General features: G+C 41.9%; 1 protein-coding gene across 1 annotated transcript in view; it reads left to right on the top strand.

Annotated features, from left to right (window-relative positions):
- RHOJ (ras homolog family member J) overlaps positions 1-22,494 on the top strand; it is a 512,290-nt gene that overhangs the window by 473,814 nt on the left and 15,982 nt on the right. The window contains exon 4 of the mRNA XM_078660325.1: positions 11,691-11,786. Within this exon, the coding sequence (XP_078516451.1) occupies positions 11,691-11,786 (96 nt within the window). The remainder of the gene's footprint in view (positions 1-11,690; positions 11,787-22,494) is intronic.

Genomic DNA, 22,494 nt, shown 5'->3' with positions numbered 1-22,494 from the left:
GACTTGACCAACGCTCAAGGGCTGAACTGAACTTCAGAGATATCTGGACATGTAATAGAGCAACCATATTTAATTTGGATTCTACAGTTGTTGTTTTATCACTCTTTTTTAAATTTCACGTGAGTGCTGATAAGCAAATGGTAGAACATGTATGCACTAAGGAGAGAAATGCCAGCTCTGGAACTGGGACTCAACATCCTGTGATTCTGGGCACATCAGTTAACTCACCTGTGCCTAAAAACAATCTGAATTTGAGTAATGTAGTCTGGTGCACATGTTAGTCGCTGCAATGTCTTTGGACCGAGTTCGCGCTATTTAAATATTTATTTTGAATTTGTTTACCTAAAAAATACACTAGGGAAGGAATGGAAACAGGCAAACATGTGAAATAAACTTATTACGCCATGGCAAAACTCAAGGAATGTTAAATAGTTCTCACAATGCACATCTTCTTGAAGCCTGCTAAAGAAATATAGCGAATAGTGACTTTTAAGGACAGTTATTATTACCACGTTTATGGATGGGAAGAAAGATTGATGGAAGAAAATCAGGCTAAAATGATGGGTGACTGGAGGGATCAGTGATGATTGATGGATGGATGGATGGATGGATGGAGAGATGGATGGACGGATGGAGAGATAGATGGACGGAGAGATGGCTGGATCGATGGAGGTAGAGAAGTAAAGTCGGATGAAGAGAAGAATGAGTTGGATGTATAAATGAATTTAGGTATAAAAACACAATTTGGCTCCATTGTTTTCAGAGTCTCCCAAGGGGAGCGCCTTGCATTTTTGTCTCACTTTCTCACTTACTGCCATTCGGGATATGATTAGGAGTGGCGGTATTTTATTTTTCTGGCGACTCCCGTGGGTTGAACTTTATTGCATGTGTACCTCGCATAGTGATAATACATAATTTATCAGTTTACCTTCTGTGAGGTGTATGCCAGTTTAATTGACTGTTGTTAAGGTAATGCTGCGGGCGCCCCCCTGTCTTTTTTTCTTCTTTTTTTCAGAGTTTTATATAGCGCAAACTTGAACCAAAGGTATCGGAGCACTTTACATGAGCACCAGTTGTTTACAGACGGACACATACGTTTTTTTTTATTAGGCACGGGGAGATTAAATAATTTGCCTATGATCACAGCATGTTAAGCGTCCCTGCCGAGACTCAAACCCGGTTCCCCACCGTTGGGTAAGGCCACACCCTCTCCCCTATCCGATCTGTCTTATCTCATACCTTTAAAATCTATTCCGGAACTCATGTACAGATACACCATTTCACACTTTCCTTATCTCTTCCAACATAACTGCCCTTATTAGCAGATCATGACCTGAATAACTGACACAATATTGATCAAAAATGTGATACAGTAATCATGCGTCAAAAATATTGATTACAAAAATATAGTTTCCCTATACGTATAAAGGTAAGTACAAAAATATTTAAAAAAAATATTTTCACACTAATTAATAACATAGACAACTATTGTTTCTTAAAATATATTTGTGTATATATAGATTAAAATAGTAAATCTTAAATATTTAAATATAAAACGTTAATATAATGTAAATTAAATAAATGTAAGTAACATTTAATATGATATATAAATATATACTTATAATATAGACATACATACATAAGTATATATTTCTCTGTATATTTATATATGCCTATATATAATATAGCACTATTATTAAAATATATGTTTTACATTATATAGCATTTTTGTGTTTTTTAATTTACTACCATAAAAAAGCATATATATTATATGTGAATACATAAAACATAAAAAACTACTAAAGCAAATGCAAAATATTAACTAATGATTTTATTATTAATAATGATGGACTATGTACGTGATTATGTTTATGTTTGTACTTTTATGGATAATGCATATCCGAATAAAGGTTATTGACTTGACTTATAAAAATACAAAAAATATTTTATTTTAACAGTACATTCATAAATGTGTTCACTCTATCTTTCTACATAATAAGAACAAGGTACATAGACAAGACTATTGCAACATAAATATGATAAACTGATGATATCTTGTACTTCCCAATATATTATGAGCTTTTCAACAAGATCGAAAATACGCTGGTCTATAAACACAACAGAATGATTTGATCAGGTAACAGTCAGTAGCAGGAAACACAAATGTGAAAGATATTTTCGAAAGTATTGGACTCTGGAGGGGTTAAAATTACTACTCCCACTCCAGTCTACGTAACAGTAGGGAAAGTATTGAACTTTTGGAGGAGTAACAATTGCTATTCCCACTGCAGTCTGTGCAACAGTAAGGAAAGTAGTTCAATTTAACATATATAAATTTATAACAAATATACAACTCTTAATATTTACTTTATTAATTAACTATATATATATATATATATATATAAATAGATAAAATATAAAAACAATTACAAATTTATTATGATTAGTAAACAAATTAAAAGTTGAAAAAAAACTTTCATTTATTTGTTATTTAATTAACCCACCACACTATACCCCCACAAACCCTGCAGCCCACACTTAACATACAATCAATATAAAATAAATGTAACACAATTAACTTATTAATTAATAATTAACTTCCAACCCTATACTCCTACTAACAAAGCAGCCTGCACCTAACATATAACTAAAAAATACAATCATTACAGAACTTACACAATAACCAATTAAATAATTAATTGTTAATTAATTATTACTTAATTAACTTCCCACCCTATACCTCAACTAACCCAACAGCCAGCACCTAATATAAAACATAAAAAATACAATTACAAAATTAAAATATTTAAAAATCAATTAAATTATTAATAATAAATCTATAATTTAGTATCAATTATAATTAATTAACTTCCCACCCTACAAGCATAGCAACCTGCTACAACAATATATTTACTATTAGCAATTAAATAAAAAGCATATAAATCATGAAAAAATGACAAATTATATTAAAAATATTATTAACAATTATGCAAATAATAACACATAAAATTAATATATCACCTAATAAACTAAGAACATTAAAAAACGATGGGGCTTATTTACAAGCCAATTGCGCCATTGGTGTGTCACTTTTATTGACGCACCGGCAGTGCAAAGGGCTTCCCCATATTTACAAGTCAATGTAAAGTCATCCTGCGTGACATTTCATGGCCTGGTAAATATGTTTTCCTTTCACGCATAACTCTGCGTAAAAGGGGAGTTCCATAAGTATTGCCATGGGTGTTCCCAGGCAACAACCATGTAAGTTGATGCATTCCCAGATTTACAACATTTTGTAAACCTGAGATTGTGTCAGAATCCTATGTGTCCCCAGGGAAGTCGTAAGGAGGCGCAATGAGGAGAAATACTTTTATTTCGCCATGTGTTTTCCTCTTTCAGTGTGTGCAGCATACATAGAAAGAGGAAAATGCCTTTAATGATTATTTTTCTGCAGGAAGTGTCCCATCCTGCACAAAAACAATCATCCCCTCATCGCAGGTACCCTTTTAAAATGACACAAGGGTGTCTGCCATGGCGCATGGCGCTGTTTGTGCGTCGGCGCAGGGGAGGACAGGAGTGTGGATACGGCGCATTTCTGCCTTTTTATTTTGATGCACAGCTAAGCAGCAGGGAAGCTTTCTACCGTGCGTTAAAATATTGTAAATGAGGCCCTCTATTTTTACAACTATATTATTGAAAACGATATTAATAACAACAATATTGTTGAAAAATCTATCAACTTTTGTCACAAATTAATGTTTTTCAATATTATCACAGATTTATGCATGAAACCCTCTTTTATTTGAGTGGTAGGAGGATTCTCTAGAAAACCTACTCTCAAAAACAGGAGTTTCTTTTCATCTTAATCCACCTCTAGAGAATTTCAGTGATGCCTCTGTTATCAGGTATTTCACCCAGTATCAGACATGTCACAAGCGATCCAAAGAATGAGAATAGTCCACACAACTTCCTAAGTAGTCCTCTTGAAGCATACCCGTTAAGAAGGAGTGTGAATCTACCATTCAAGAGAATTGGATGAAACTAACTAGTACTTTTTGAGGAATTATTTGTTGTCTTACAGATGATGTGCTCAACTTGACTGTCTTTTTTCATATCAAGTACAAAATGCACTTTGCTTTTTTAATTTTCCCCTATTTTCCTTTCTATTTTGTTCTCTTGTTTTGTTTTGTTTTCTTTGCTTTTCTTTCCTCACTGCCTGTTCAATCTTGCATTTCTGTCTGTGACATCTCACCTTTAGATATGGCTTGCCAAAGCAGCTCTTCTAGAACCTTTGTCACAATTTTTATACATTTTTATATAGTGTGTTCAAAAGAATCAAGAATTGATCAGCACATGCTATTTGCTGTTTGGTTATTATTCAGACTCCTATTGTTCTTCCATTGCAATACAGGTTGGAAAGAAGGTTTCCCACACTATAAACAACACATTCTGCATAAAAACCTGTAAAGTTGTCACTCAATATTTCCATAGACCAACTAGGTTGGCAGGGGTATGCACCCTTTCCAAGCAGGAACCACAATAATAGTCAAGGTAATTCAGATACACACTAAACAATAACCTGTGCTTACCCAGAGCAGTTAGTCTTATTTTAAGAGGCAATGTGTAAAGTATTTGTGCAACACACACACACAAACACACACAGTAAAACAATGAAAAGAACACAAAAATATTCTGCAATAGATTAGAAAAAAAACACTCATTTTATAAATAAATCAAGACCACAGGAACAAAAATCCAAAATGTAGAAGTCGAGTTATTAATTTTTAAAGGATAAAAAGAATTCTAGTGCTTAGAAGCAATAAGCGCCAATGGAGGTTATCTGGGCAAAGTCAGCACTTCAGGCTGATCACGATAGAGTGCTGACCGGATACAAGAGCCATGAAGATCTGAGGGAACAGAGTACCTTGATCCTGGAAGCTTGAGCCCTGAGTCTCAAGCAACTGGAGGCATGCTAACTTTGGTTGCATGGCAGAGTACACCACTCCAACAGCAGGGTCAGCAGGGTCAGAGAGCAGCAGGCAGCAGGGCAGCACAGCAAAAACGCAGGTCTTCTAGATCAGCAGTCCTTGATGTGGCAGAGCAGTTCTGCTGACAAAGCCCAGTCGCATGTCCAGAATTGTCTGCTTTGGTGGGATCAGACACCCAGTACTTATACCCAGTTGTGCCTTTGAGATGGGGGTGACTTCAAAGAGGGGTCTTTCAAGTGCACAAAAGTCCTTTCTTATTAGCCCTGGCACCAGCCTATCTATAGAGGGTACTAAGCCCTTTGTGTGAGGACAGGGCACAGCCTGTTCAGGTGTGTCAGCTCCTCCTGTCCAGGAAGAGGCATCAGAATGCAGATGAGTACACAGACACACCTAACATTCCTGCGTTTGTGGATGTCTGGAGGGAATGCACAAAGTGTAACTGTCATCCACCCCAGATGTGTATTGGAGACAGGCTACAGGCACACAGAGTTGTAGAAGCAGATAAATGTCCACTTTCTAAAAGTGGCATTTCTAAAATATTAATTGTAAATACAACTTTACCAGTAAAGAGGATTTATCATTACCATTCCAAAGATATAGCACATGATACAGCCACTCCTTTCTAATCAGGAATTACAGTTTAAAAGTGTATTAAGGGATTCCCAATGTTACCCTATGAGAAAAGCAGGCCTCACACTAGTGAAAAATGAATTAAGTGTTTTGTTTTTTACTATCTGGGTATGGAAATCTTAAAAGTTCATGTCCTACCTTTTTCTTGAAACAGCACCCCGCCCTATGGGCTACCCAGGGCCTACCTTAGGGGTGACTTATGTGTAATAAAAGAGGAGTTTAGGACTGGGCAAACGGTCTTGAATGCCAAATCGAAGTGGCAGTAAAACTGCACAGACAGGCTCTGGATTGGCAAGCGTGGGACATATTTCAAGGGTTACTTGTGTGGGTAGCACAATCAGTGCTAAGGCTCACTAGCAGCATTTCATTTACAGGCCCTGGGTATATGGTATACCACTTTACAAGGGACTTACAGGAAAATTAAATTTGTCAATTGTGTATGCACTATTGTTACCATGTTTAGGGGAGTAGCAGATGCACTATAGCCCTGGTCAGCAGTGGTAAAGTGCTCAAAGTCCGAAGGCCAATAAAAAGAATCTGCAAAAAGTGGTGGCACGCAGACAAAAAGTTGGGGGGAAGACCACCCTAAGGATGATGGTCTTAACAGTTATGTTCTTTATCATTTTGTACATAAGTGAAATAAAACAAAACATTAATAATGATATACAAACGATCATAAGTGTGCTAAATTACATTGTTCATTGAGAAACATTAATAACGATACAACATTTCTTCTAGCTTTTCCTTGCCATGTAGTTACACATTGATGCTATTAAGAATGTCCCAATAAAATATAGCAGAGCGCTTCTCTTCTTGTGTTGCATGGTTGTTTTTTCATGTACGAGTCAGTGAATCATGACTCTTAGATGGTCTCCTTATTGCTTTCTTTTTCTGCACTCCAGGACAGCCTGACCCTAAAATGACCACCCCGAAATTGTGTGAGATCTACAACAAAAGCCATATGCAATGTTTGTGATATTTCACTTGATCTATTTACTTTGCCCAAAATGTTTAGTGCACTTTTGTTTTCTTTCTCACCTTCCTTCTTTCTTTCTATGTTGGACGCTTCAGGCAAAGAACTGCTCGATGTATTGAAAAATAAAATGTATAGGTACCAGTGTTTGGTAATATCTATAAACATTAGGGTGTCTTCACTTGTGCCTTCCTGTGCATAAAGGAGATGTACTTAGAACCAGGAGAAGCAGGGGCATATTTACTAGAAAATGTCGGAGCACAGAGCTGCGCCTAATTTGTTAGTGCCAAGCTGGGATATTTTTTCAAATGCAGGGCTGCAACATATTTACTACAGTACAATGCACCCCTGTGTTTTCACTAGTGCTGGCACTAAAATTAGCTGCCTAGCTCCAACGCCGGCACCTTTGCACCATAGTGCAAGGGAGCCTGCATTGCAGGGAGTCATTGGTTAATCTGCAGGAAAGTGTTCCTTCTTGCACATAAACAATCCATAATGGCTATTTGTTACTTCTGCAGCAGAAATAGAAGTAGCAAATCGCTCTTATTTAATGATTGTTTATGTGCATGTAGGGACACCTTCCTGCACATAAATTATCATTAAATTTAAACAATCATTAATGGCTCTTTGCTCTTTCCATGTGTCATAAGATGGCATAGGATGGCATGACATGTTCTGTGAAGGAAGAGTTGTTTATAAGGTATTTCCATTTCTTTTATTACTTTATTCGGATAAAAACATATCCATAAAACAAGCAAGCACATGCGATATTTAAATACATACAAAGTCATAAAATCTTAAACACAACACATAATTCTTCAATATAGTACAAGCTATTAAAGTGCAGTTATACAGTGTTCATCGAAATACGGGCTCGAACTGCAGTTTTCAAAAAGGCGCCCTCACAAATTATTAACTCGTCCTCTCTCTATGTGAGAAGGGTTTTGTATGCATCTCTATGGTCAGTGTTTAAAAAAAAGGGAGTAGGAACGATTTAGTATACCGTTCATAATGCTGACGGTAAAACAAGAAATTTAACAGGTTTTGGCCTGAATGCCCATTACATGGACAGGGGATAAAATCAAGATTTACTTGAAAGCCCAGGGGAAAGTATAATAGGTACTTGTGCCTGCCCTTATGCGGAAAAAAAGGCCACGCTCCCATCGGCCCATATGTTTAGTTTGATCACAGGCCAGATGTTGTCCATTCTCAGTATTCAGATTTTTTAGATTTTTGTTTTTACAGAGTTTTATATAGCGCAAACTTGACCGGAAGGTATCGGATATCAGAGCGCTTTACATGAGCACCAGTTGCGTTACATGAGGACACATTCATTTTTGTTAGGCACATGGAGATTAAGGGGCAGATTTATGAAGGCCTTGCGCCGCCGGTGCGTCACTTTATTTGACGCAACGGTGGCGCAAATAATGCGCCCTATTTACAATGTGACGCATGTAGGAGATGCGTCACGTTGTAAAGCCCTGCGCCATAAGGAGGCGTTCCTGCGCAGGGGGGGGCGTTCCTGCGCAGGAACGCCTCCTAAAAGTGGCTGAGTGAAATCTATGAGATTTCACTCAGTCACTTTCAGGACAATGCTGCGTCAAAACCCTGCGCCTGCTTGAAGCAGGCGTAGGTCTTGACGCAGCATTGTGGAGATGGGGCATCCCCGAGCCTTGCTGGAGCTGCGTCGCGCTTGCGATGCAGCTCCAGCAATGCGCCACCTTTACGCCACAGATGCGTCACGCATCTGTGCCGTTTTTGCCCCATGGTGCGCCGCATTGTAAATGCGGCGCACCATGGGTGGCGGAGCAGCGGCGCAGGATGACTGGCGCATCCCTGGGGATGCGCCAGTCATCATAAATCCGCCCCTACGTGATTTGCCCAGAATCACAGGATGTTGCACATCCTTGCAGAGACTCAAACCCGTTTGCCAGATTTGTCCTCGACCCCCCTAGCCGTTAGGCCAACTCCTCTCCCCAATGATGTACAGCTATGCTAGGTTTACAGGACTCCTTGGCCAATCTATCCTCCATATAGCGCCTATACGGATTATAGGTTATAATTATTATATTGGAATGTATCCATGAATTGAACTCTCTTTTATGTTTTTCAGTAATGGATGTTCTTTAACTTGCTAATGCATGGAAACAGTATGTATGTCTTCCTGTACAAGCATGAATTAGCACATTAAAGAAAGACCTAATTTTGCCAATGCATATTTAGCTAATTTGATATTTTTGAAAAAGTGTTTCTGTAACCTTTTTACAACCAGCAACCATTTTGATCGGTAAATATTAAGCCATGTCTTCATGAGCTTTGACTATGTAGCCCTTACTGGCATAGAGTGATTAATGTGCGACTATGAAGTACTGCTGCATTTCCTTAACAATATCGATCAACAGACGAAAAGTTGTGGAATGACACTAAACCAATAAATAAATGTTAATTTGATCTGCAACGTTTCTAAGGGTGTAAAGTATTTTCTTCTAATATTCTGCAGAGCATTTTATGACAATAACTTTGAGGGGAAAATGGAAAAAAAATGCTAGTTTTATTGACAAAGGTCCGTACATTGCATTGAATTACAAAATAGCTCCCTGTTTACGTCAGTGTGTGCCATGGGATTAAAAAGGCAACTTGGAATTAATTTTTTTGGGATGGAGTGAAAGATTTGGGAGCTCCTTTACAAGCCTCGTCTGCACACTTTTTAACCATTCACGCAGCGGATTTTCACTCAGCGTGTCACAAATCTACATACATCTTTCCATAGCGTGACCAAAGTTATAACTCTGAAAGTAATGTTTAATAAAGGTGACACATTTTGCACCTCAATCTTTGCATGCAGGTGAAATTTCTGGCAAAAAAAGTGTTTTTATGCTATATATAAAAAAAAATAAAGTTGTCAACAGTGTACTACTGCATTTCCTCACATCCCTTTTCCAGACAAGATGAAAGAAAGCACAATTGGCCAAATGTACAAAACATTTTTCAAGTCGCATACCCTCTGTTTCGTTAAGTCAGAGGGTTTACGACCACTGAAACTCTTTTAGAAATGTACTGAACCCATTTAGAAAAGGTTTTCAGAGTTGATAACCGAATTTAGAAAACCATAGGGAATCAGTAGTTGGAAGGGGCGGGCTATGTGCGTCCTTTCCAAATAGCGATTCCTTATGGTATGTATTAATGTTATGTGACTGAAACTGGTCACAAAACATTACTATTTTACTGACATCTCAAAGGATGTGGTCCCCTATTCACAAACAGGAAAGGGTATCTGCGACCTCAACAGCACAGCACGCCTATGACTGTAGACATGCATAGTGTGCAGTGACAACACAAAATTATGGGAGTCCTCTTGCAAGATGTGACGAGGTACTTTGGAGTCTCCCAGATCAAACAGATATTAATTTGTCTTAGGCTCAATGAAGGCCCTCTAAATGGTGTCCCTCCAAGCTGCTAGGGCCCGCTGGGGAAAGCAGTGTGGTTTCCCGAGCGTTTAACTGTTTCTTATTCCATGCCATTGCACACAGTCTGCAAACCATGCAATGGGCTGGTTTGAAGGGTGAGGAGGCCCCCTCCAAAACAAGAAACGCTTCCCCACCTGCACCACGGGGGCTGTTGGCCCACAGTTACGCTCCTGATAGTGGGTCGCAAACTATAACTTGCCTCATAAATATTATGGGGTAGGTCAAATTGCGACCCACTGCGACTCAGGTGCTTGTTTACAAGCCCATTGCCCGCCAGTGCGTCACTTTTATTGATGCACTGGCAGTGCAGTGTGCCTGCCCTTACTTATAAGGCCACGTAAAGTCACCCTGAGTGACTTTTCTTGGCCTTGTAAATATGGGCCCCTTTTGTGCATCACTGTGCGTGAAAGGGGCGTTCCATGGGAGTTGCTGTGGGTGTTCCCACACAACGTCCATGGAGCCTGACACATTCCTAGATTTACAAAGTGCTGTAAACCTGGGATTACATCAGAATTCTACGCCTCACCAGTAGGAGTGGCGCAAGAAGTAGCAATACTTGTACTTTCTATGTGTGCTGAAGGAGCAAAACGCCATTAATGACTGTCTTTGTGCAAGAAGTTGTCCCTTCCTGTACAACAACAATCATCTCTGCAATGCAGGCCCCCTTGCACCATGGTACAAGGGTGTCTACGGTGGTGCAAGACTGGAGTTTGTGCACAGGGGAGAAGGACAAGAATGTGCTGTATCTTGTAGATATGGGACATTTCTGCCCTTTTATTTTGATGCATGGCAGTGCATCAGGAAGGCTTGCTGCACTGCGTGGGTCAAAATATAGGAAAAGAGGCCCTCAGTATTTTGTGAACCAACATATTACTACACTGTTTGGTTCTCAGAACACAAATGCATTCGGTAGAAGACAGTGCACAAATTTCGTCCTTTTTTACTGAATCTATTTTCAGTATGTGAGGCCCAACACAGCTTGCTCATCCCTTAGTGGAACGCCATTTTGGTTCGTCAGCAGGGAAGCTTGGTGCACTATCTAACATTGTGAACTATGTACATTTGTCTAACTCGAATGAAAGTGATGTAGGATAGTCTTTAAAGCCTAAATATATTTGTATTTTCTTAAGTTCGTACTTTTATTGTAGGGCGAGGAAAATTGTAAGGGCAGCAGCAAAAGGATCATGATTAAACCCAAATAGGATTTCAAAAATAATATTTTTGTAAATCCAGAGAACATTTTGAAGAAGAGAACTATCTTAAATGTTGCAAAATGTAATGGTGTGGCTTTCCTTTGTTGCCAGAGTACAAGCATTCCCTCACATTGCAATGACTTTTTGAAAAGCAGCTATACATATACACAATGTGGTTGTTTGAGTCCTGTATTAGTTTCCAGATGCATCAGCAAAATATTGGCTTCTCGCTGAGTTGTGCGCTCTGACATGCCCCCTGCTTCATAAAGGAGCAAAAAAAACTCATGGATCATTATCTGTATTGGTAGTGAAGGAATGCAAGCATGTATCACACCAACATGCTGGCTCGTTATCCCATAAGGAATGCTTGCAAGCATTGATCGACATAACTCTCTGCCTCCTCAAGCTGTTAAATATTACTTTATTTGTTTGTTGACAGATTGATCTCCGTGATGATCCCAAGACCTTGTCTCGCCTGCTGTACATGAAAGAGAAACCAATCACATACGAGCAAGGAATAAAACTGGCGAAACAGGTACAACTATAAGACCCTGTAAGAAGGTGTGTTGTGTGACTTTAGGCCAAACGCGGGCACAGCACAGACCAAAATCACACTTTTTATGTGTGAAAAAGGCTGCTTTATTGAAGACAGGTGCATCTCACAATGTTAACATTGGCCTTAGCCTTACAAAACTACTCCTCACTATATATGTATTCACCTACCTTGCCTCCTACCCCCACCCCTAAGATTTCCCAACCCTTATCCTTTCCTTGCAACTATTTAAAACCACTACCCGGTCATTAACTGTTGAACTTTAACCCTGTGACCTTTTACCTACTCATCTAAACATCTACCTAACTATCTTCTGTCTTAACTTCTCCTTATTGCCTGTTCCCAGAGTAATTTGTTCACAGCCGTAAACTTAACCTGTAAATATGTAAAAAATAGCTACCAACCGCCTTGAAATTGCTTCAAGCGGAAACCTGTGATTAACAAAAATGCCCATACTCCATAACTGACCTTACAGGAAAAAAAACGAAATTAGTAAGGGTGGGAGGGTGGATAAGAACAACTTCACCACTCCCTCTCAGAAACCGGCTATTGTGTCACCTTACACAAAATGGTGACATGAGCCCGAAAAAGCCGGTTAAGTAACCCCACTCCCACCAGCCCAAAAGTCACCCAACAAGCTCAATTGTGCCTGGGCCACATCATTGGACCAAAAACCCCGGGGTTGCAAACCTCCCTAGTGGTTGGCTGCCCCCTAAAGCCCCGTTAGCCACGCTCCACATTTCAGAAGTTTAATTCCACGACTTGAAAGTACACTTCCATGCAACTCATGAAATTAAGGACCAAAACACTTTTGAAGATTAATGAACTAACCAATTTAAATAACTAGCACAGATGAATCTAATAAGTCACAGTTCTCTCGATTGCTTGTCGGAGAGACAAGCAAACTAGTCACATATTCACACATGCAACCCACAGAGCAATGCACCAACAGGCATATTTGCACTCCCAAACGAACACATACGCGAACCTATGTACTTGGCCTTGTGTGCTCCTAGTAATAAAAGACTGCAATGCACATACAGCAACATATATTCAGCCATCCATCCACACACATACAACAAGGTCAGGTGCAACTATAACCAAACAACATATATCCAGATAACATAAATACAGTCACAGGGAAGTTTTACAGGCATATACACGGTGGCAGGATGCATGAGTGTATTGTGAATCAATCAGTGGATGCATGAGTGTTGCTCAATAAATGGATGATTATGTAAGTTAGATGGGTGAAGTACTGGTGTGGTGCCATAGACGGATGGAGCGGGTCCCTTGATGGATGGATGGCTGTATGGGTATGAAGTGTAAGTGGGTGAAACCGTTTGGATAAAGGGTAGATAGCTAATAAGTAGGGGAGTATGTGGAGAAAGTGATATGTGTAGGTGCATTTGTGTGTATGAGTTCAGTTAATGAATACATGAGTGGATGGATGGATGCATGGATGGAGATAGCTTAGATAAATGGGTGTGAGGTGATGAATAGTTGCATGCATGAATGTAGTTGAATGAATAAATCAATGCATGTTTATGGGTGGACTTGTGATAAATGTAATGATATGGGAGAATGATTGTCTGAGTGGAAGGATGGTCTCTGCAGTCTATCGCTACACCTCTGCCATCACGTTGTTCTCATTTCCACCCTCTTACATTCACAAAATCTTGCACCCACAGAAGATAAAAGGTCCCATGAAAACCCAACTATAAGAGCGCCATGTCACTATATGGTATATACAATCGTCCACCTGGTTAACCAGCAGCAAAAAGAAAACGTTCTCTGTTACATTCATTCAAAGGGAACACTTATAGATGTGCCTATAGGCATCACATATTAGTTTGTGGGTAAATGAGTGATAGATGCATCAGTGTGGGTGGATACCTGGATGAACAGAAGGATCAAATGGAGAAGGAGGATACACAGATAAATGGATGAATTAAGGAGCAGGTTGCAGGCAGGAACATGTGTCAGCAATACTGAAAGCATCAATGCAAGTATTTGTATAGAAATGTGACTGGTGGTGGATAGCTTGAAGCTTCTTCTGGGTAGTGGATGAAATGATGAATGAATGCATTGGAAATGGGTCGATGTATATGTTGGTTTCTCAACTCTTTGAATACCTGTCTTCTGCTCCTGGTGCTTTAGTTTCCTTTGTCCACACACACAAGATCTAGCAGTTGTTTAGGGACAATGAATTCAGTATGTAAGAAAGGAATTTTTGTGCATACTGTCCAAGCCCAAAGATTACCAAAGTTACATCAGACACACATTCAGTTACAGTCAACACAGGTGCAGTTGCCCAGCCACACTAGTTCATGGTATATGTGCAGTGAATGGTAAATTAGAAGAGGTAGAGAGGTACCTGAAGAATGCATGGATGTCTGTGTTGATGTGTAGGAGGATTAATGCTCTGTTGTGAGTTGATAGACAGGTTTTCAGGGATGGGTGGAAGAGGAATGAATGGGTGGAGGGAGGGTGCATGTGATTACATGTGCCTGTGTGAGCAAGTTGAGCTATAGTCTAACTCAGCCTGATATCTGCACCCGTGGAGTCTGCCACAGATGGGACCTATAATAAATTGCTTGTGGCCTTGCAGGTCTCAAAAAGTATTTGGGGATTTAAAAGAACTATCTTTTTTTTCTTGACTGTCTTGTTAACCTGTAGTGTCTCACTGTAAGTCTGGAGTGTTTTACTTTATTAGCAACATGTACAATGGGACCCCCTCAAAAGAGCAAGTTGTGGCCAAGGAACAGAGGGGAACAGAAACACATATTATGTAAAAAGGTTGTTCCTTCGGTGGCCAAATATTTTAATTATTGGTATACATCTATAAATCTCAAAGGTGGGTGACAGGAAAATTTATTCTAGACAAGAATTATTCAAAAAAATATATACTATATTTTCCTTTTTTTAATTTCATATAAATACTGTTTTAGATCAGAGATTGCATAAAAAATACATCTAATTGTTTCGAGAAATCAGGAGTAACAAAAATATCCCCTGGTATTTGCTCTAACATGATGAAAAAGGTCCTGACGAAGGTGGCCTAGAGCCGCCGAAACGCGCGTAGACCTGCTGCTTGGGCCGAAAACTACATCTTGGGGCCCTAACAATAGCATTGTGATCTTGCTAACTATTATCCAGTTCCTTTTTTCCATCTGAGTATGTGATTTGATTGTGGTATGAGTGCTAGTACGTGAGTAGGTTGATTGGTATGGTTGTTACCAAGGGGTGTCTTGTTGTTTATATTTATGATCTATTTTTGTTACTCCTGATTTCTCGAAACAATTAGATGTATTTTTTATGCAATCTCTGATCTAAAACAGTATTTATATGAAATTAAAAAAAGGAAAATAAAGTATATATTTTTTTGAATAATTCTTGTCTAGAATAAATTTTCCTGTCACCCACCTTTGAGATTTATAGATGTATACCAATAATTAAAATATTTGGCCACCGAAGGAACAACCTTTTTACATAATATGTGTTTTACTTTATTCACACTGAAGGTGAAAGCTGCACCAAAGTAACAACTTCATTGGGGCATATTCTCAAGGACTTATCTCCGAGTTATCGGCACTTTATCTCAGCCAAAGTGGTGATAAACGTAGTGCCCCATTCACAATCTGGTGCTAACAGGCAATATCACCACTTCCGCTGCGATAGCAGCCGCTAAAAACATCACCACAGATGCCCCCGGCAACTAATGCTAATGATATGCAGAGTAGGCATTCCCGTGCAAAAAGTCACAACAACACCACGCCACAACATTCTCAATGACCAGCCAGATCTGCGATAAGATCACAAAACAGGTGATAAGGTGTGTTAGCCGTAGGGATTTAACACCTGCTCTTACCTGGTGTAAAGTCAGACGACAACCTGAACCATGAAAAGGGAGCCCAGTCCAGAGCCACACCTGAAGAACAACAGATGCCATGGAGCCAACGATCATGCAGCTCGGACACCCAAGAAGGTCACAACACCCACCGCCACCACCCCCAGGACCCTCCCCTCACCCCTGGGGCCTTTCTTGGGCACCCTCCCGACCAAGATATTGCACATCATCTTCACGAAATCATGAACAAATCATTTGCCTGATGTCGCACGATTACAATTAACATTCATGTGTGGTCAGAAAAAGGATAATCATTCATTCACCATTGAAAGTCCAAACAAAATATCACAATCGAATTTGACTCTAAACAACTGTTTGGAAGAGTCATGATGGGTCATCCCTGGACAATCTGTAAGTCACAGCCTGCAAGACAAAATTCAAGATAAGAAGGTGTGTCATGCACTCATCAAAGGACAGAGAGAGAGGGAGAGAGAGGGAGAGAGAAAGAGAGAGAAAGTGAGAGAGGGAAAGAGAGAAAGAAAGAGAAGAAAGAGAGAAAATGAGCAGGAGAGAGAGAAAGTAAGAGGACGAGAGGGAGAGAGAGAGAGAGAAAGAGATAGAGAGGGAGAGAGAGAGAGAGAGAGCAAGAGAGAGATTGTACATGGAGTGCAAGGCCAATCAGGCTCTTGGCTCATACATGCCAACTTTTGTGTGCATCTCGCTATTGGTGCACCATAAGTCTAAGGCCTGGCACAATTGCTGCACGAAGGCCACATCACATTTAAAAGATGCAAGCAGTAGTCAAACTAACATTAGGTATGAAAGCTCCTTTGTCTCAATACATAAGGCGGAAGAACATCTGAACCTCCGACCTTGGTCTTGAATGCAGCTGGCATCCCCTGAGAGAGATACGATACCAGATTTTGATGACTCCCACACCACGAACTGAGCTAATGAAAGACCAATGTGTCCACACCCCACACACAGTTGTCCCTGCTTGAGGTACACCTGCATGGGATACCCTTGACACATAAGTAAAAAACAACCCATATGTCCAAACGTTACACACACATATGAATCATTGCTCCGAGCTGTGGCATATCATCCACATAATTGCAGCCGGTTTGAACAGTGCCAGTTCTACGAGACCAACAATTGCAATGGAAGGCCATCCCAGGCACATGCACAACCCCTGTCACGTGGAACTGTACCGTGCACGTATGCTGCATCTATTGGGATCACTGCTACTGGCAGTGTTGCGCATCAGTTACCATCTGAGCTTCCGTCTTGCATACGTCACCTGCGTTCAGCTCTGGTTCCACTGTCGAGCATGCACATTCGAGTGGCCCATGGATGTCTGCCTATCCAACACAACGGTAGCTGAACTGGATTATGACTTGTGTGTGCAACCCCTGTTGGCCCACGACCAGGAGTGCAAACGTGATACCAGTGCATGGGATGCCTTGATATTTTGCTTATGTGGTGGCAGTTGGGGATGGGAGATTGCACAAGTCATCGTGTGCAGTGACCACATCGAGGCGCTCCCATATTGGGCTGTGTTGCGGATTGGTGAAACGGTGTGGACGGAGCACAGCTGTGTGGACCAGTTAATGGATTGGCTCTCCCTTGTGTTCATTGAACTCAACAACAACGTACTCTTGGAACTAATTGCCTATGAAGCTGCGCTTGCATTCATGGAAGAGTAACTACGTTCCTGCAGCCACAACTGATTGCAACCCAGAGCACAGGTCCCAACACCTTGCTGCATCTCGGAGGAATGGTCACATATCCCACCACAACAGTAGACATGTCTGCATTCGCCTGGACTCAGAATGCATGTGCGTGCACCTATGCGTGTTGACACACACCTGTGCAAGGTGATGCAGTCCCATGGGTGGAGCTACACAGCGTCGTTTGGCAACGTTCCAAAATCTGACATGCTGCTGGAGGGAGAGTACACACATGGCAATGTCCAACATGTGACCTTGTTGGACCCTTTCACCTGCTCACTGTCAGCAGAGCAGACAGTCGGCGGAGTCCGGTGGTACAGCACTATGCAGATCCAATGGGCTGTGAGTCGTGTTCCCTGACACGGGGCAATGAGCCGACGCCAAACATCACATGACTCGTCCAGCAAGGCAAGGTGTGCTGAGCGCGTTGCCAACCGTAATTAATTGTGTTCATTTTTCCTCCCTATTACTTGTACCTCGACATGTTCCTATGCTGCCTGTAAGTGTCCTAAGCATTGGTCTGCATGTTGTGGCCCTTGTCTTGCCCCTACTGACACGCACATGCTAATAAAGTCTACGCAACTTCACTAGTGTTCAACTGTGATGAGTGTTGATTAGAATGACAAATAGTGTGCCTCAATGAGCATTGTCCATACACATGGAGGGACTGACTGATGCATTTCTATTGGGGGTGAGTCCCTATTGACAGCTCCACCTCTGTGAGCCAGACATTGTAGTTGGGATAGTTGCTGGTAGATCTGTGCTCTTACGTGTCTTCAGCAATGTGAGTATAGTGTCCAACTTCTTGCCATGTGAATCAATCTAATCCATCAAAACAGGCTGTGTCCACACAGATGTGTGTGAGTAGGTATGCGAAGAGATGTTCTGTTGTCACATGTGATAAGAGAAACTTCTTCAGGCCTGCTACCAAATTGACATTTTTACACACAGACCTGTTTAAGACATGGACTTGGGGCTAAGGTGGGGGGTTGCGAGATTGGTGTTCATGTGCAATGAGGCCACAGTTAGTTCACACCTTCACAGTCATCTAATTGGCCATTTGGGTCAGGGTTAAATATGCGCATTGATGTCAGTTCCCAGGGTTTACCTTTTAGTGCACTCAATGTTCCTACATTCCTCCATACTTTTATACTTGATCGAACATAGACATGACACATCTGTGTGATTTGGAATGTTTTATTCACATTCTGTGGAGTGTCGGAGCTGGAGCAGTACTTGGCCATGCAAACCCCACATTACATGGTTGCCCAGTAGAGGGCCAACCAGAATCCTTGGGGGAATGAAAAGTCAATCGGAGGAGGAAGAGTTCAGTCCGCAGCCGCATTGCTGTATCATTGGTAACCAGAGCAGATATGGCCGTCCATGTCGGGGTCCAGGTGAATGTCGCAGAGTGTTTCGGGGACAGTGGGAGGTGTTGTTCCAGGGCATGATGGACAGGGCCGAACCATGCAGGGACAGGCCATATGACAAGGATGGATGCTACTATCTCCTTCCTCACACAGTCCTTACCATCCACATCTTACTCCTCTGCTATGTCTTCTGTGTCCAGTGTGTCAGGTGTGTGTTGTGGTGTTATGGCTGCATCACTGTGTGCCACTGACATATCAGGGGGCGAAGGTGGTAGGGCTGCATCACTGTGTGCCAATGACACATCAGGGGCGGAGATGTGTGTGCCGAAGATCCTGCAGCAGTCATCTGGGACAAGCTCTGTGGCAGCAATGGCAAGATGAGGATCTGCAGGGCATGGAAGATCCCAGCTACATCTCGCTGGTGTTCAGCCGTGGCAGCCATACTTCCAGCCTGCATCGGCTCCATGGTCTACTTTGTCCTCCGCATCTGTGCCAACTCTGTGCTGTCATCGCTGGAGCCTGTCTGACTAGACAGTTCTTGTTTCCGAGTAATGGCCCCAGCGATGTCAGCCAAGGATTGTTGGAGAGCATGGTACGGACAGTGGTGGGGTGCGGATGCTGTCTACGACCCGTTGGAGGATGTCAGAGCAGATGGCCAGGTGGTCCTCTTCATCATCACTGAAGAGATGTCTGGTCTGCTCTGCAGGATGTGTTGATTGTCCCTCTGCAATGTAAAGGGGAGATGCTGGTTAACAGTGTGTTCCATGTATGTTGACGCATTGTACTTTTATTTTTTTTTAAACTTTATTTTGGATTTTGCATCAGAGTATAAACAGAGATACATATCATTGTCCATTATATGTAGTGTCTCATTTCCAGTAGTCACAAAGAGCAGTTTCGGACATATTGAATCTCATTAGCATATCACTTTCCCTACCAGAGGCATGCAAACATTTCAAGACTTCGCCACACAACACATCCATGAGCCCCATGTCAGATAAACTTTCAGATCACAGTGTGATGGTAGGTCAAAGCAGCAGCACATTACGACCTCCACTTTCATCATGCGTCAATCTGGAGAAAGCATTTTACATCCAGCAATCATAGAGCATTAAGGTATAGCATCACCCCGTGCTGTCCCGTAACATAAGCATAATAAATACAGGTTACATACTTCTCTACAGAAACTCAGCCTCTTCGTCTCCATCTGCCTCTACGCTGCCCTGTTCTTCTGATCTACCTACTAGGTATGTCTGAAGGGGTCCCCAGATATCTTTGGGCCTACTCGCTGTAGGCAGTGTTTCTGCATGAACAGCGTGTTGCTCCTGACAGTAGGTTAAATCTGTGAGCCATTCCTTAAATTTCGGTGCTCTTCCCCTCCCCCATCGACAGGCAACCCTTCGTTTTGCCAGCAGTAGAGCGATGTCAAGTAGTTTCCTGGATTGCTTAGGTATCTGCATGGTATACCCCAATAGCATGATGAGTGGATCCCTGTCAAACGTGTGGCCTAGCATGGTTTGTAGTCCCTCGTGTACCTGCGTCCAATATTCCCATACAGCAGGGCACTCCCACGCCAAATGCATAAACCCTGCTCCATCAGCCTTACATCGTGCACATTTGTCATCCGTCACTAAGTGAAACCGGAGTTTCATTGCTGGTGTATAGTAAAGTCCTTGTATAACCTTAAAGTGGATTATCTTAAGTCGGCAACTGGCCGCTATGTTGGCAGTTATATCACAACAATAATCCCATTGCTCCTCCGATATATCGCACCCCATGTCCTCGCTCCATCGTCTGCGAGCGGTGCTATTGACTGCCTGACTTTGAGCTTGTATACTCCTATAGATACCGGAGACTGTGTGCCTCCCATCAGACGAGCTCAACATGCCATGCAGTAGGACGGCGATCTTGGGTTCCCCTGGGTAATCTGGCAAGACCACCTTAAGTCCCTGTGTCAGTCGAACATAATAAAAAATGTCTAGTTGTGTGGGCTGCAATCCCTGGAACATCTGTTCCCTGCTGCGAATCTGCCCATTTAAGAACAGATCCCCCCATGTGGCAATCCCAAGGCGTCTACACATAACCTGAAATCCAGTTTCCTGTAGCAGTGCCATCCCTGGATGGTATTTCAGTGGCATACGTGGGGAGTATAAAAACTTTAGCTGTAGTTTTTTCGCTATCCTCCTCCAGGCCTCTATCGTGCTTGTCACTGTGGTGAGCGGTGTCTCAACAGCCCCCACCGGGCCATGTATGAGGCCAGCCAAGGGCAGCGGTCGAGCCACCCAGTCCTCCACTGCCAGCTGTGGCATGAAACGCGTTGGCACCATCCAGTGATAGGCATAGTGTGCCTGTGCACTCATATAATATACCTCGAAATCAGGTACATTGAATCCCCCATTATCGTATGGTTGCGTTATGACAGTCCACTTTAAGCGTGGCTGTTTACCACCCCAGAACAGTCTGAGCATTTCTGAACGCAGCGTCTTAAAGAAAAAAGTGCCTGGGTAATAAGGAACATTGAGGAAAAGGTATAGGAAGCGAGGCAGTACTTCCATCTTGATCAGGGACGCTCTGCCTGCCATGGAGAGCGGCAGAGATATCCAACGGGTAACATTATCCGCTAACTTGGTAATGGCCGTGCCATAGTTTAGTCTAAGCGTCTCCTCTCTATCTTTAGAGACCTGAATTCCCAGATACCGGAGGTCCGTACTACACCACTTCAGCGGGTAATCCAGCTGAAACTCCGTAACTGCAGCAGTGAGTGGAAAGAATTGCGACTTTCCCCAATTTATCTGTATGCCCGAGAGATGGCCAAATACTAAGAATTCGCGCAGCACTGGATTCAGGTTTGTTTGGGGGTCTACGACATTTAATGTCAGATCATCTGCATATAGCGAGATTCCTATTTGACGTTGGAAGCATTTGAACGCACTGGCTTTGTGAAGCTGTTGTATACGACATGCTAGTGGCTCTATCGTGATAGCGAATAGCAAGGGGGTTAGTGGGCACCCCTGACGGGTACCCCTGGTAATTGACAGTGGTGTAGATAACTGTCCATTGATAAGTACTTTGGCAGTAGGGCGGGTATATAGCAATTGAATCCATGCAATAAATATTTTAGGAAACCCCATTCTATGCAATATGGAGAATAAATACTGCCATTCGACCGAATCGAATGCTTTAGTCGCATCTAAAAAAACTGCAGCCACCGGAAACTCTGGAGCTATGGTTTGGATCAATGAAAACAGGATGCGCAAATTATGATTCGTGGATCATCCAGGAACAAACCCTGCCTGATCCGGAAGCACTATTTTTGTCACAAGAAGGGAAAGGTGCGTGGCCAGCACTTTGGCCAAAATTTTAGCGTCGCAGTTAATAAGGGATAGTGGGCGGTAGGAATCGCAATCTGAGGGGTTCTTCCCGGGTTTTACCAGGGACGTGATGATCACTTCTCGCATCGAACCAGGTAAAATCCCTATCTCTAATGATTCCTCATAGACCTCCTTAAGTACAGGGGCCATTATATCGATGTATTGTTTATAGAATTCAGCAGGTAGGCCATCACTACCTGATGCCTTACCATTTTTTAGTGACATTATTGCGTCCCTAATCTCATCTAGCTCCAGAGGAGCACTAAGGAATGTCCTATGCAAGTCACTAAGCCAGCACAGTGCAATGTCATCTAAGAAGGGTCCAACCTCTTCTTCGTCTAGCCTCTGTGTCGAATATAGTGATTCATA

The sequence above is a fragment of the Lissotriton helveticus genome, chromosome 9 (assembly GCF_964261635.1).
Source record: "Lissotriton helveticus chromosome 9, aLisHel1.1, whole genome shotgun sequence".
In the NCBI taxonomy this organism is placed as follows: Eukaryota; Metazoa; Chordata; class Amphibia; order Caudata; family Salamandridae; genus Lissotriton; species Lissotriton helveticus.
The sequence above is the reverse complement of the archived record's forward strand: the minus strand, read 5'-3'. Positions and strand labels throughout refer to the sequence as shown.